Here is a 14,393-nt window from a genome sequence, read left to right as displayed (position 1 = left end):
ATGCTGGCCTTTCCACCTTCTCTTTTATTCTGCCCTGCTAATGCTCCTGGTCAGCTCTGCAGCTGGTGAAAACACTGCTAACAGCCAAAAAGCCTCTTTCTTGCAGCTTCAACCTTGATGCCTTTCTCACTAATGGTGTTTCTTCTTTTCTGCTTAACCTGTTTCTGCTCTAGTCAGCAGGGGCTTTTTGTCATTTTAATGAGCTCTCTTTGTCATTAATCTTACTTTCCATCCCATGTGCATTTTTCTACTTGAGTTGAGAGATTCACAGACACCTTCTGTAATTCAGTTCGTTCTCTTCACGAATGTCAGTAGTCTTTTGTCTTAGTAATAACAAATCCTAGCACTTTGCTCGTGTGTAATAGTATAATTCTGCACAAGTCTCCTTGCCTATAGTCTTATCTAGCTTTTTTTCTGAGGTTAGGAGGAAGAGATTGCAACAATTTTGTCTGCCCACATAATTATTTTCTGAAGTCCATAAAGCTGTTCTCTACAGTTTCTTCGCTTCTGTCTTTATAGGAGACCCTTCTGATTATTTGTACTGATTCTCTTTATGTAAGCTGCTGATTGCACACAAGGCAGCTGCTCTGTTTCTGTAGCCTGGGAGAACCTTGACCTGGTTAAAAGGGTTCTTTTTGGTTTTGTTTTCTAAGGATTCAGGGTTTGGGGTTGTTTTATTATGTAGCTAAAGTCAGAGGAGTCATCCCATGCAGCCTGGCTTATGAATTTCGTCATTGCCTTTTCTTCAGTCCCTCTGTTTAACAGTCAGCTGCTGAATCTTGTCTTTCAGATGTAGCTTTTAGTCAGCTGAATCACTTCTTCCATGACTGATCTATCAATTGTTTCACAGGCTGTCCTTCCAGGAGAATAAAGGAGTAGGTTGCCAGGGTACAATGAGGTTTCTGTGGTTTTGGTGGGATTATCAATTACAGTATTTATTGACTACAACATATTATTACTTCACATTTTTAATATAATTAGTGTACACAATTAACTATCAAAGAGTAAACTATTATAAAAGGTATGCATCAGAGGAACCTCCTAACTGTTTGGCACTCCTACGTTTGATGCCTTGTTTTTCTGAGAGTACTTATTCTTTCATGCAAATACACTTTCTGTGGAAATTGATCATTATCATAAACTGGTATTTGTTTGGTGGTAGCAAAAGCGTATTAATGTGTCTAATGTGCCGCTTAACAAGCTTGCCATTTACCTTTTGGAAGGTAAGAAAGGAACACTGTCTTTCTTCACGTTTTCAGTTCTGTTAATTTCTCTCTGGAGAGAGGACACTAAATAGCTCTGAAAGCCATGGAGCCTTCTTACAAGTGTATAGATAAAAACACTTCCTTTTTGCTGAACTCACTAGTCTAGATCAGAGTTTATTTTTGTTTTCACGGTTAGATACAACTATTTTCCTGATACAGGTTGAGAAATATTTTCTTGTGGGTTTGTTTGTTTTTGTTGTTTGGTTTGTTTTTTTTTTTTTTTTAAGCTCATGCTTCCTTCAGCAACCTATAATCTTTCCAGTCTACCATTATCTCATGATTGGATAGGATGTTTCTTGTGCAAAGATGTAGTTATGATGCTAGCTTTTGTAAAAAAGGGTATTGAACTTTGCTACAAATGTGTTGGTTGGTAATTTTGTTTTCTGGAAATCTTAATCTCTTCTCATTTTCTGGTAAATTTCTAATAACAGGTTGGAGAAGTGTATCTTGCCACCTATCTGGCAGAGAAGGTGTTAAGTAGTGCAACATAAATTGTGCACAAGGAACACCTTTTTGTCCTAAACCATTTCCTAGCCCCTGCATGGCCTAATCGGATACTCTTTGTACTTAATCCAAAACATTTTTCTTAACCTTAGTGCAATAATTTGTTTTTAAAAATACAGGTTACAATCACTGTATTTGTAGGTATTACATCATGGGTTGGGGAAAGGTGAATTAGTAATGTTGTAGTATTGGAAGCTGTATGTCTAATATGCTGCTTTTTTTTTTTTTTTTTTTTTTTTTTTTTTTTAATTTCTTTAAATCCAGATTTGTGACTTTGGACTGGCTCGTGTTGCAGATCCAGATCATGATCACACAGGATTCTTGACAGAATACGTGGCCACACGTTGGTACAGGGCTCCTGAAATCATGCTGAATTCTAAGGTAAGAACCATAGTGCACTGCTATGAGGCTTCTGTTGGTGGTTATTCGTTTGCGAGTACCAGTTTTGCTTCCCCACCCCGCCCCATCTTTTTAGGATCAGAACGCATGCATAGTCTTGAGGAAATGAGGTAATGGATTTGCAGTACAGCTACTGGTTTGCAATAAATTTGTGATTCCAGCTACAATTATTGGATGCTATAACTGAATAATCATGTGCGTGAGTTCCCATGTGCGTCTAGTTCCTTGCCAATCATGAGGCTTCTTTCCATCAAATGCTCTTCCACAGAGCAGGACAGAAGTGCTAGTAATGAGAGCATTTTACTGCTGCTTTCATCAAGGCTTGCAAATGTTGCCTTAATGTTATCTTGACATCTTAATTTAGGTTTAGAATGTATAATGAGGGTGAAACTGATTCTGAAGGCATGTGATCTTTGTTGTGTGTCAATCTTAATTGCATTCCTGTAGTCTTAATGAAATCATCCCTTTGGTTTTTTTTTTATACTTGGAATTATTCGTATGTTCTCCTGTGGCTGTTTTAAGGTGTATCCAGTCTCTGTATGGTGTGAGTAATGGGTATCCTTCATAACCTTTGCATTAGTTTCTACAGCCGTATGCTCATTAGCAAAATACCTATGTGACATCTGTGTCTGTTTTTTATATTCCTTGAAGACTTCGTTGTTTCTGTAGGATTACTGCTTCATTGGTTGTTGGATTTGATTTGTTGTGGCAATAGTGTGTCTAATGTGCTTTTAGAAAATAGTCGTCTGACCAATTGAGGAGTTTTTTTCCCAACTTCTTGTATTTTAAACTCACATTGAGGCCATAAACATAGGGCAACTTAACCTTATTTCTGGATATCCTTTATCAGGCAGCTTTTACAAGAAAATGTTCTGTGTGTTTCTTAAGAGGTGGTCAACTTACAATTTTCCTGGCATATAGCCTGATTCCTTTTAGAATTACAGTGCCTTGAAAATAAATAGTCAAGTGATCATGTCCTGAGAAGCTGGAGCCAAGGTGGCTGTGGATTCAGCAAAGTTACTAGCTTTTGTTGGAAGCTCCCTACTAATGGGAGAGGGAGTAGCGGGCAGCGGGCTATGGGAGAGTAAGGCAAGGGAGCTCATGCGGCCGGGGGTTCTTGAGGTAAACTCGTCCCTGCGCTACCCAGGCACTAGTGTAACTAGTGTGCCTCTGAATGAGAGCCTTTTCTTACAGATAACACAGGTTATCCATACACAAGAAAGTATGGCCATTTGTTCCATTCTTCTTATATATATCCCATTGACCGCTGTTGGCCTTCTCACATCATCTTTACTACTTACTTGCCTGTCGTGTTTTACAAATCAGCTAACCAACAATCTATTTTGCCCTTTCACTCCTTTGCTGAAGGCTGCTTACTTGTGTGATATTTAGATCCTATTAGGAAGAAGGATGGCTTTTTTTCCACGTTTAGCATACTGTTAGGAGCTATGGAATTAAGAAGAATAGCTTGTTTCCAAAATTTGTTAGTTTAAATTTGCTATAAAATTAGGGAGTCTCAAAAATTTGCGGTTGGTAATATGTTTAGCTAAACTTAGAGAATCCTTTTGGAAAAGCATATCTTGAATACTTCATTTCTTGCTACCCCTTCCAAGTAGTGTTTTTGATATACAATTCTTAATTATTTCATTCTGTACAGAAAAACCAAAGAGCATGAACAAGCATGACTCATCTAAGAAAAAAAAATATTTATTTGCGTGCACTTTCACAATTTACTAAAGTAACATGTACTAAAGTAACATGTTGCTTCAATTATGCAAAAATTTCTTTGACAAAAATGTGTTTTCCCTTTACTTGCAGGGTTACACCAAGTCTATTGATATCTGGTCAGTAGGCTGTATTCTGGCAGAGATGCTCTCCAACAGACCCATCTTTCCAGGAAAACACTACCTTGACCAACTTAACCATATCCTTGGTAAGCTTTATAGAAAAGTAGCATTTCCACATCCGTCTGTCTCTCTCCACCTTTTCTACCAGCTAGGGTGGTCTTGGTTGCTCATGTCTTTCTCTTGTTGGTCAGTATATAACGTATGGCTCTGTAGGTGTATCATCTGTTCCCTGTAGTTATTTCTGCAGTGATTTCTACAACAAATCATTGATTATGGGGGCAACTAGAGGATACTTAGCAATTTATTTACTACATCAGCAGAGAGGTTTTTAAAATTAAAAAAAAAAATCAAATGCATTTGTTTATTTACAAGAAAAAAAAATAACTTGAACCTCTTTAGTAAAGGTTTCTAAAAGAATTCTAAAGTATCCTGTACTCTTAAAACATTTAGTCTGAAATCTTCTTCCCAGCAGTTTTAATATTGAGTTTTAGCAAATGCGATATAACTGTTTTAATATGCTTTTCAGAGAATGCATTACTGTTTGTGGGTTTTGCTTTTTTTTTTTTTTTTTTTTAGGTATACTTGGATCCCCTTCCCAAGAAGATTTGAATTGTATAATAAATTTAAAGGCCAGAAACTACTTGCTTTCCCTACCACACAAAAACAAGGTACCATGGAACAGGCTGTTCCCAAATGCTGACCCCAAAGGTATTTTATGCTCTATTACATTGTATCAGAAAGTAATGGCAGGATGGGATTTTTAAAACCACCCTAAGAATTTATCTATACTGGAAATAGAACATGTAGGTCCCTTAAAATGGCAGTATAAATCTAATATAAAGTCATAAACCAGCGTGAAACCCTCATACTAGCTTATCTTTTTAAAGCAATTTTTAGTAACTCTAAGATTACATGTTGTGGTGTTTGATCATTAACTTACATGTAAAACGTAAATCCTAACTCTTGTTACTGTCTTTGAAAGCATGATACATTACTCAAGTACTGAACATAGGTATTTGATTTTGAGAGAGGCATCAAACAAAGCTTGAACTTGGTTTCTAAAATCAGATATGAGATAGCTGCTTATTGCTGAACTCAGTATAGTTTGTGCAGACTGCATGTCAGTTCTAGATCAAACTGGATAATATCAATTGAAGTGTGGGACCTTAGGCAGTATGACAGGTTAAAATTTAATGGGTTAAAAAATTCAGTTATGATAAGTGGAGCAAAAGTTATAAAAGCAAGGAATGTAATAATTGTTACCTTTCTTAACAAGGCTTTATTAGAGGGTAAATATGATTTTGTTTTGCTAGATAGCTATTGACTTGCCTTTTAAATTCTACTTCACACAGTTTAAGGGTGGTTGTATTCACAGTACAGTGCTCTTTTACCTGCTCTGACACAATTCATAAGTCACCTTTTTTTAAACTGATAATTTTAGATAATTCTTAGTGAATACGATCAGGTACTGAACTACCATGTAAAAGCTGATTTTTGCAGATGGAACTGAGTAGAGCTGATTATCCTTGTCATTGAGAGAAACAGCAGTGATTTATTCTGCTTTTATAATAGTGCTCATCAATGTGAGAATTTTTACCGTGGGCTTCTGACAGCTGAAATTGTAGCAATGCTGATACACTTAGCTGCTAGGGGAACATGCCGTTTGCATGACTTCTGCAACACCTTTTCATCTAGATCTTCTGAGTAGCTTTGACAGAGCAGTTTTTCAAAAAGCTGTTTGTCAATCATTTCAGTAAAAAGCATTGTGCGGGACATGCTTTGGCGTGGAGTGAGCATGTGAGTTTCCAGTGTTGAGAAAACCTCATCAGAATATTTAACGTTAATTGCTGTGCCAGTCTGCAGCTTTTCCAAGCTGCCATTGTATGCAGTGGTAAGGTCTGTCTCTTCTGCAATGCTTGGTATGCATCTCATTCTGATGCAAAGCTACAACTACTTTGCCGCAGTAAGAAGCCTCTATGTAAGTTCTGTGTCATAAATGATGAGGTGAGGAGAAGAAATGGAGTGGAATTTAGGGCGCTGCAGATATCTTTGGGCTTCTTGTTGCTATAATCATTCTGTTTCCTTGTCTTGGAAAAGGAAAATGTGTTACAATCAAAGTAGCTGAACAATTGCAGTAACTCTGACTTGTAACATTTGTCCAGAATTTCATCAGCCTCACTCTCTGTCTTACTGGATCTTCAAGTTCTCTATGGATTCTTTACAAGTTGTCTTCAACAGATTTTGCCTGAATCTCATCAACGTGAATATATTTGCATCTTAGGTGGAGAGTACCTTCTGGGCTGCTAGTTATGCTAGAATAGTCCACTGTGATGGTCTAGAACTCCTGATGACTTCTGGATGACATTTTTGTCAGTAAACAGCCAAGTTTTCTTTTCAGAATAAGAACATCTTCTTGATTACTTTTTCCTTTCAGAAAAGCTCTAACTTGGTTTGGATTTTTGGCACAAAAATCCAAAGCATCTATTTGAGTGAAGAAAAAGCCTTACCTATTCCATTTCTGCTGTAGTTAAAAACAGATTATACCATAGGGTTCTATGCATTTCTTCCCTCGACATTCATTCTGATGCTGAACAGCCTTTGAAAGGGTATGCCTCCATTAGACCAGATCATGCCAAAGGAAACCATAACCAGGGAATGTCAATAAGATGGGCAGGTGAAGATACTCTGCCCATGTTATAAGAAGCAATCTGCTGTTTCTGTTACTGCTACCACAGCTGGGGAATTCCAGATGTACATTGGAATTAGTGCAAAACTTAGGGTAGCATATATTTTGTGTGTAATACCAGTGTTCGTAACACTTTTGTACTTTGGAGTGTGTATTAAACTCTTGCTCACTTTTTCCTCTTAGCACTTGATTTGTTGGATAAAATGTTGACCTTTAATCCTCATAAGCGGATTGAAGTGGAGCAAGCTTTAGCCCATCCGTATCTGGAGCAGTATTATGATCCAAGTGATGAGGTAAAGACATTGTTAAAATGTAAATGTTGATTAAATGATGCAAGAGGTTATTTTCTTCATTAGTTTAAGGACAGTGTTTCTACAGCTCTAATGGAGTTGAGGAATGAATTGCATCAGTTTACCAAAATTTTGTAGTTCTTATTCTAGTACAACATTTTGGAGGCGTAACACAATAAATAGATGCTAAGGTGTACTCTCCTGAAAATGGAACTTCTTGGCTTGCTATGGTCTTGTTTCGTAATGTCTGAGATAAAGGAGAAGAATAACTGAGTTTGCCATCAGATTACATGTTTAAAACCCCTGAATCTGAACTCACTGTAGTTTAGGATGCAATTCTGATGAGATTTCAGGTTACTTTTAGTGAAGAAGTAGGGGAGGAGGAAATAAGCTAGTTTTCCTTAAGGAAGATATGTTTATTCCAAGAAATACAAATGTTTCAGATAAATCTTTCTTTAGGTAGATACTAAGTTATGAGCCTTTAACAACTATTTTAAGTTGTGGTTTAGATTTGAGTAGCTACTTACTATGGTTTGATTTAAAATTCGGTAAACTAATATATAATGCACACAAAGGATTAACAGAATGAGTTCTTCCTTGAAGACTGCACAGTATTAGATATTTTTGTGAAGCGCATTTTCAGATTTTTTTTCCCCATACAAGAACTGCATGAAATTCAACAGAACAGTAATATTAAAAAAAGTAATAATATTTCTTTATATTATTAAGCCTGTAGCTGAAGCACCCTTCAAGTTTGATATGGAGTTGGATGACTTGCCGAAGGAAAAGCTGAAAGAACTGATTTTTGAGGAAACTGCTAGATTCCAGCCAGGATATCGATCTTAAATTGTGCATAGGTAAAGTCACAGCAATACGAAACCACTTGGGCAGGGGGGAGAATTTTGGAACTTTCTTACCACTAGTGAAATGTAGAACTTACCTTTTCTATTGATAGGATAACTACCTGTTAAAGGATGGTTTTATGCTTATTCATTTGACCTCAGTCCTGTTCTGTTGTTGAAGAAAGCGTTTAGTTTTGCCTGCAACACTGAAGTGTTTACAGGGAATCCAAGCAGTTGCCTGAGATGTTTACCTAGTTTTTAGGTTACATTTAAGGAATAAGAATTACATTTAAATAGTGCTGCTTAGAATAAAAGCTGTGTCAACACCTTGAAATGCAAATTTTATTCAAAAAACATTTTAAGGGGGCAATGTTCTTCATCTGTTACAGACTATTTTGTCATATGGCTTCAAATGCTTTAAAAAAAATTCTTCCTTAAATGTAACGTACAGAGGAGAAATCTCTTAAATTATTTTAAAGGGGGAAAAAACCCCTTTGAACCTTCAGTATGATTTAACTTCAGTTTTAAGTACCTCTGAAATAGTGTGAGTAAATAGGAATAGGTATCTAAATATTCATAAATTAGTTATGATTAATCTTCCTAATCTTTTGAAGATTTAAAATTTTAATTTAAAATGTAATGTACCGACATTTACTGTCTCTGACTTTTTATTTTTCTTTCTTTCTTCTTTTTTTTAATCAATGAACTTAACTGGTCTTCATATACCATGACGCTTGGAAGTCTCAGTAGTTTCATACAAGATTGGTCAAATACTGACTTGAGTAATTTTTGTAATACTTAGAATCATAGACTGGTATGGGTTGGAAGGGACCTTTAAAGGTCATCCAGTCCAAGACCCCTGCCACGAGCAAGGACATCTGCAACTAGAGCAGGTTACTCAGAGTCCCGTCCAACCTGACCCGGAATGTTTCCAGGGATGGGGCATCTACCACCTCGCTGGGCAACCTGTGCCAGTGTTTCACCACCCTCATCGTAGAAAACTTCTCCCTTATATCTGGTCTTGTGAAACTTCTGTGATACTAATAGTTTGAGGTATCAAAGTTTTGTGACTGGAAAAGAAAAACAAACAAAAGAAGACATCCTAATCTAGGTTGCCTGTTTTATGGTCTTAAAAGTAGTTTCTGTGCTATTCTCCGTCAACAGCAGCATTCTGCAATCACTGGTTTTTTGGTTGGCGGTTCCAGCAGAAAGGTTAAGTTTTGAGCCAGTGAACTTCCTCGCTGCAAGAAATCTGTGAAAGAAAGGGGGGGAAAAAAAGTGGAGGAAACTTTTGAAAATACAGTTTTTACTTAGATAGGGTAACTTCTGTTGCCACTGGTTTGAATATTCAAATGCATCGAAGTTCACAAATGAAGTCATTTTGATCTTTAGCAATATTGTATTTTGTTTATTTAAGCTTACTAGCTAACATTTGAAACTATTTTAATAATTAAAAGTTAGGTAAATCTGGCTCTTATTATTAGCTGGGCATTACCAATAGAATTAGACCCTGGGACATGGTAACATGCATGGTGCTTATTTCCCATCCGTGTTTTCTAAAGCTAATTCTGTACCAGAGGCGCTAGCAGTACATGTACATGTTCTGGAAGAAAATGACATAAGCTTTGAGGAGTAAGATGAAACCTGTTACTAATAGGCCATAGTGTGAAGGAGGGGAGAGCAAATAGCTAACACTGTGGTAAATCATAGTTTATGATCTCTCCTGCTTGCTTCTTTGCCCACAGACCATGCTTACCTAGGTTGTATTAGGGATTAAAGGATAAAGGGATTAGGGATAAAGATATCAGTGATCTGGTGCTAATGGAAATTTCTGGTTTGCTAAAAATGTTACCTTTAAATGCTACTGTGAAGAGTTGATTTGGCTGATGCGATTCTGAAGTTTAAATATTGTACTCAGCTTGATTATGACATGCTGGTAATTTGCCCTAGTCATTTGTGGTTAGAATTATTAGCTGTTCCACATCACAACAGTTTAAACATAAGTAGCTGACATCCTAGGGAAGGCCAGTCCCCAGGAGTTGGCTTAAAATGGACAGTAATGGTCTCTTCCTGTGCATTTCTGCACCCCCTACACCACCCCCACCGCCCCCCCGTACTTTATCAGCTAGCCCTTCTTGGTGTGTTTATTTCTTGAGATTCAAAACTTCCCCCTTGGCTGTAGTTTTTGGAATTGAGAGGCAATGTGGAAATAACAGATTCTTCAGATAACCAAATAATGTACTTTATTCATTAGTTATGATTCATCTTCCTAATCTTTTGAAGAAGTAAAGTTTTAATTTAAAATGTAATGTACCGATACTCACTGTCTCTGGCTTTTTTTTTTTTTAACATATATTGGTACTGCTGTCTGTGGTAAACATAGTGTACCTAAAGCATAGAAATAGGAAAGTATGCTTGTTTTAAAAGGCGATGTTAAAACTTCCTTCACTGAAATATGTCTCTGCTCTTTTTTGTAGGGCAAGGACTTAAAGGACTGGGCATGCTCAAACGTTGCTGTTCCTCTTCCCAGTTCTTTATTGTTGGTCATGTCTTGTGGCCTCTCTCAGCTTATCCACTAACTCCTTTGAGCCATTCAGGAGGGCAGTTCCTGGTAGTTTTGGCTTTTCATGCTTTCAATGAATCTTTTAAGCCTGAAGAATTGTAATTGACACTCCTATGCGTAATGCCCATTGTTGACCTGTTGCAGTACTGTACTGTAAGTGCACCTACTGCTGGCCGTATTTTAACTGCTTGCTTTCTGGTTTGAAAGATGCAGTGGTTCCTTTCACTCCTGGATCAATATCCAAGAAGATCATTCATTAACCTGTAAGAAGTTTACACCATGAACTATGTTTTTCTGACTTTACTGAAGTCGCTGGCATTTTTTTAGAAAAGCTACTATTCAGGGCACTTTAAGTCAGTGACATCCCAGATTTTTTTTGCACTTCCTTTTTAAATAGAAATGGTTAGCATCCAGCGGAGTTTATACCATTATGCTATGGATTACAGCATAAGTCGTGTTCATGTTAATCTTGCTTATGCACTTGTTTGGGTGTCCTGTGCTGTACATACAGGTATTCTATACAGCGTAAGAGCCACATAGGAACCCAACTTAATTGAATTCATCTAAGACACATTTTTTCCATGTATTGACAAAATTTGTACCTTTTTCTCCCTGCCTTTTCTAAAAGAGATCATTTAAAGTTTAACCATGTTGGAGGCATAGTACTTCCAAAGTTCATACCACGTAGTAGTGTTTAGAAGACTTGTGCAAAGAGAATGAGTGGCAGCTCGCCAACTTATATTTACTCACCGTGTGGTGGAAGATTAACAAAGAACATAATGGCATGATGATCTAATGGTGAATGCTTTTCTCTGTGGAAGGCATCCATATGTGGTGGCAAGCGAGAAACCAAAATATGATGTTAATAAACTCAGTCTGCATCCTGCATACCAATGAAATGCTTCAAATGAGGATTGATAGTTTTTACATTTGAATCTAATCACTGACATTCAGAATTCTTGCAGAGAGGAACACTGCATCTTTAAATGAGAAAGTTTGATTTTACTTTTGCTCCTACAGCATGTCAGCATCTCAAGTTCATTTCTTGCAACCTACACTATGGTGATTTGTAATCAAGCCTCCATGAGCTCGTGACATGAAGTACTGTTCTGTTGTCAAGTACTATCAAACTTTTCTGATAATGCTGAGTTAGGACAACCAAACAAAGCTAGCACTAAATAACGTTTAAAATTGTATACCTTTTAATGATCTTTTCAAGTATTTGTTACTGAAATTGTATAATGTGGAGTTTACTAGGTGTTATGTTCCAGTGCAGTGCCTCCTTTTCTTTCCCCACTGCTCTCTGTGGTGAGAAATTTGCCTTGTTTAAAATAATTACTGTGCCCTCGCATGACTGTTAAAGCTTTCTGTGCAAAGATGATTGTCTAAGTGCCACATGCCTATGATTGAGAAAAAAATAATCTATTGTTACCTCTGAGTTGTGTTCAACTGAAATGCTATTCAACAAATAACTTAGGAAAAATAGTTCTATTTTTAGCTTTTCATATCTCTGCTGTCTTTTTCTCATTTTATTTTGGCAGCAGTGAAGAATGGATTGTATAAAGACTGCTTGCTAATATGAACAAAATGCACTTGTAATTCCTGGAAATAAATTTAAATCTTATATCTTCACGTTAACATTAAGAATTAATTTTTGGTTTCATCTTGGGTAATGTGTTTGAATGGAAATCAGGTTCAATTGCTACTGTAGTATATAAGGATGCTTGCTGGTTAATAACTCCAGGCTTCCTCATACCATTTAGTCTGCTCTTCAAAGAAATCTAGAAAGCCATTAACTTAGACTTCAATAGATAAGGGTGCTTACAAGATTCCATTTCAAAATTTTCTTTTTCCTCTAGTTTAAGTGTTAGTCTGCCAAAACTAATTTTTAATAAGCAAGGGTTCATCATTAAAGGGCATTTTCTCTTAGGAAGTTCCTGTGGTACATAAATCTCTGTTGCGGGGAGCATATTAAGAGCATTGTCAGGACACTGCACAAGTGATCATGGAATCGTGGTATGGAACCTATGCGAAAAACATTTCTATAGAAATATGCACTTGACTGTTGATACTAGTGTAGAAATTTCTCTTGACATTTCTACACATCTTTACCAAAACGCTTTTCTCACTCAGTTTTGAAAAGTTGAAATATTTCTAGAATCTCTGCTACTTGTACGATCATCGTTACTACAGGAGTCATTTTTGGCATGGTTGGAAAGACGACTGTTACTGAAATTAGTTTGTAACACCTCAGTTTTAATTTATTAAGGGAGAACTTTGGCAGCTTACTTCATCCTTCCTTTTCCTGATTCTTTTTTTAATACTTTCTTTAATTTTGGATTTTTGGGGAGGTGTAGACTTACCTTCCATTCTGTCTCTCCGAGTGAGAAGCCGAGGGTTTGCTTTACCTAACATCTGGTGCTTTGGGGCTTTCTTCCTTAGCTATTCTTGTTGAATCCAGTTGGCATCCATCACTATCGGTAACCACATTCACCAATCTTCTACTGAATTCAGTAAATGTTGTTGGGTTGAATTTGTTGATGCGTCAAATGCAGAAGCATGATTTTTTTTTTTTTAATCAGATTTTGGAAATAGTTTAAAAGAAGGTGCCTATAACAACACTGTGTTAGGTCGGTTATTTCATCATTTTACATTGATTTTTTTTTTTTTTTTCCTTCATGTAGTTTTTATATTTTAGAGCGGAGAACAGCAACTCTTAATCAAAGTAACATGCATATTTCATGGTAAAGATGTTTTGGGAATAAGGAATGTAAACGGTTCACTGTCAAAAACATTCCAACCTTACAGCTGAAGAAAAATATGCAAACATAAAATTCTCATGGATGCTTTGGCAAACAAGCATCTTACTCTGCTGCCCTGACTGTCGCCAGACTCTTCCTCATCGATATCGCACGTTATATCAAATCTGAAGTGTACAACACACTACATGGGCTGAGCGGTGTGGTGCACTAGGAGCTTTCAGGAGTAGCAGTGATGACGTAATGCGGCAGTGGCCAAATGAAACCCAAGGAGTTGAGCATGGTTTTCCTTACAGAATGAGAAAAAGAAAAACCTGTTGTTGCTGCCCACTGTAATATGCTATGATATATTTATACCATGTCGAAGTTGTTTGCTGAGCAACTGTACTATAGATTTAAACTTTATTAATATATATTTGCTTATGTTAGTGTAGTTTATATAGTCCTTGGTTATTGATAAATTTATTGTGTTGTTACAGCACAGTGATATGGTATAAATATAGGTCTATACATACACACCATATACCACGAATTTGGTCCCTTGCATAGTACTTTTATATTTGTACAGCAATGTCTTCAAGCAATCCCAGATTTTAGGGGAAATATTTTTGTAAATGCAGTGGTTTAAACAAAAAAGTCCAAACAATCCTTTTACTAAGTTTTAAATACATTTGTGGTTCAAAATGGTTTAGTTAACGATTGAAATCAAGACACTAAATTAGTGAAAAGTGCACATTAGTAAAGTGAAGCTTACAGTGGTTTTTGTAGCATGTGCTGTGATCAAACTAAGTGAAACATTGGAGGAAATGTAAAAGTTGGACTACCTTTGTAAATCTAGAACAAATTTCTAAAGGTTGCAGCTGGTTTACTTACTATTGTTGCCTTTTCTTGTGTTGTATCAGTGTAGAGCACTCTTAAAAATACTCAAACTGCTTTGTCTTTGCTTTGTACTGTTGGTGCCTTCTTAGTCATGTACCCCACAAGTCCTGCATAGCTAATTTAGTTAATGGTAAGTTTAAAATAAAAAAGCAAAGGAAGATTTTATAAAAAAAAAAAAAAATAAATCATTTTCTGTATGTTCTTACTCATTGTAACAATTAAACGTTTATATTGTGACAGATTTGTGATTTGGTTAATCTGTATAGATCAGTTGTAAGTAGCAAAGGTTTATATTTCGTCTTATTCTTTTGATGTTGTAAACGTATGTGATTTTCTTTTTTAAATCAGGTAACTTAATG

At 36.4% G+C, this 14,393-nt stretch overlaps 1 protein-coding gene across 1 annotated transcript in view; it reads left to right on the top strand.

The window, feature by feature from the left end:
- The window catches only part of MAPK1 (mitogen-activated protein kinase 1), a 36,337-nt gene extending 24,303 nt beyond the window's left edge, over positions 1-12,034 (top strand). Inside the window, exons 4-9 of the mRNA XM_030026110.2 lie at positions 2,034-2,150; positions 3,987-4,101; positions 4,592-4,723; positions 6,885-6,994; positions 7,721-7,848; positions 10,311-12,034. Of these exons, the coding sequence (XP_029881970.1) occupies positions 2,034-2,150; positions 3,987-4,101; positions 4,592-4,723; positions 6,885-6,994; positions 7,721-7,837 (591 nt within the window). The 3' untranslated portion in view covers positions 7,838-7,848; positions 10,311-12,034. The remainder of the gene's footprint in view (positions 1-2,033; positions 2,151-3,986; positions 4,102-4,591; positions 4,724-6,884; positions 6,995-7,720; positions 7,849-10,310) is intronic.
- Positions 12,035-14,393: the final 2,359 nt, after the last annotated feature.

This window comes from Aquila chrysaetos, chromosome 9, assembly GCF_900496995.4.
Source record: "Aquila chrysaetos chrysaetos chromosome 9, bAquChr1.4, whole genome shotgun sequence".
Classification (NCBI taxonomy): domain Eukaryota; kingdom Metazoa; phylum Chordata; class Aves; order Accipitriformes; family Accipitridae; genus Aquila; species Aquila chrysaetos.
This window is presented reverse-complemented; position numbering and strand designations above follow the sequence as displayed.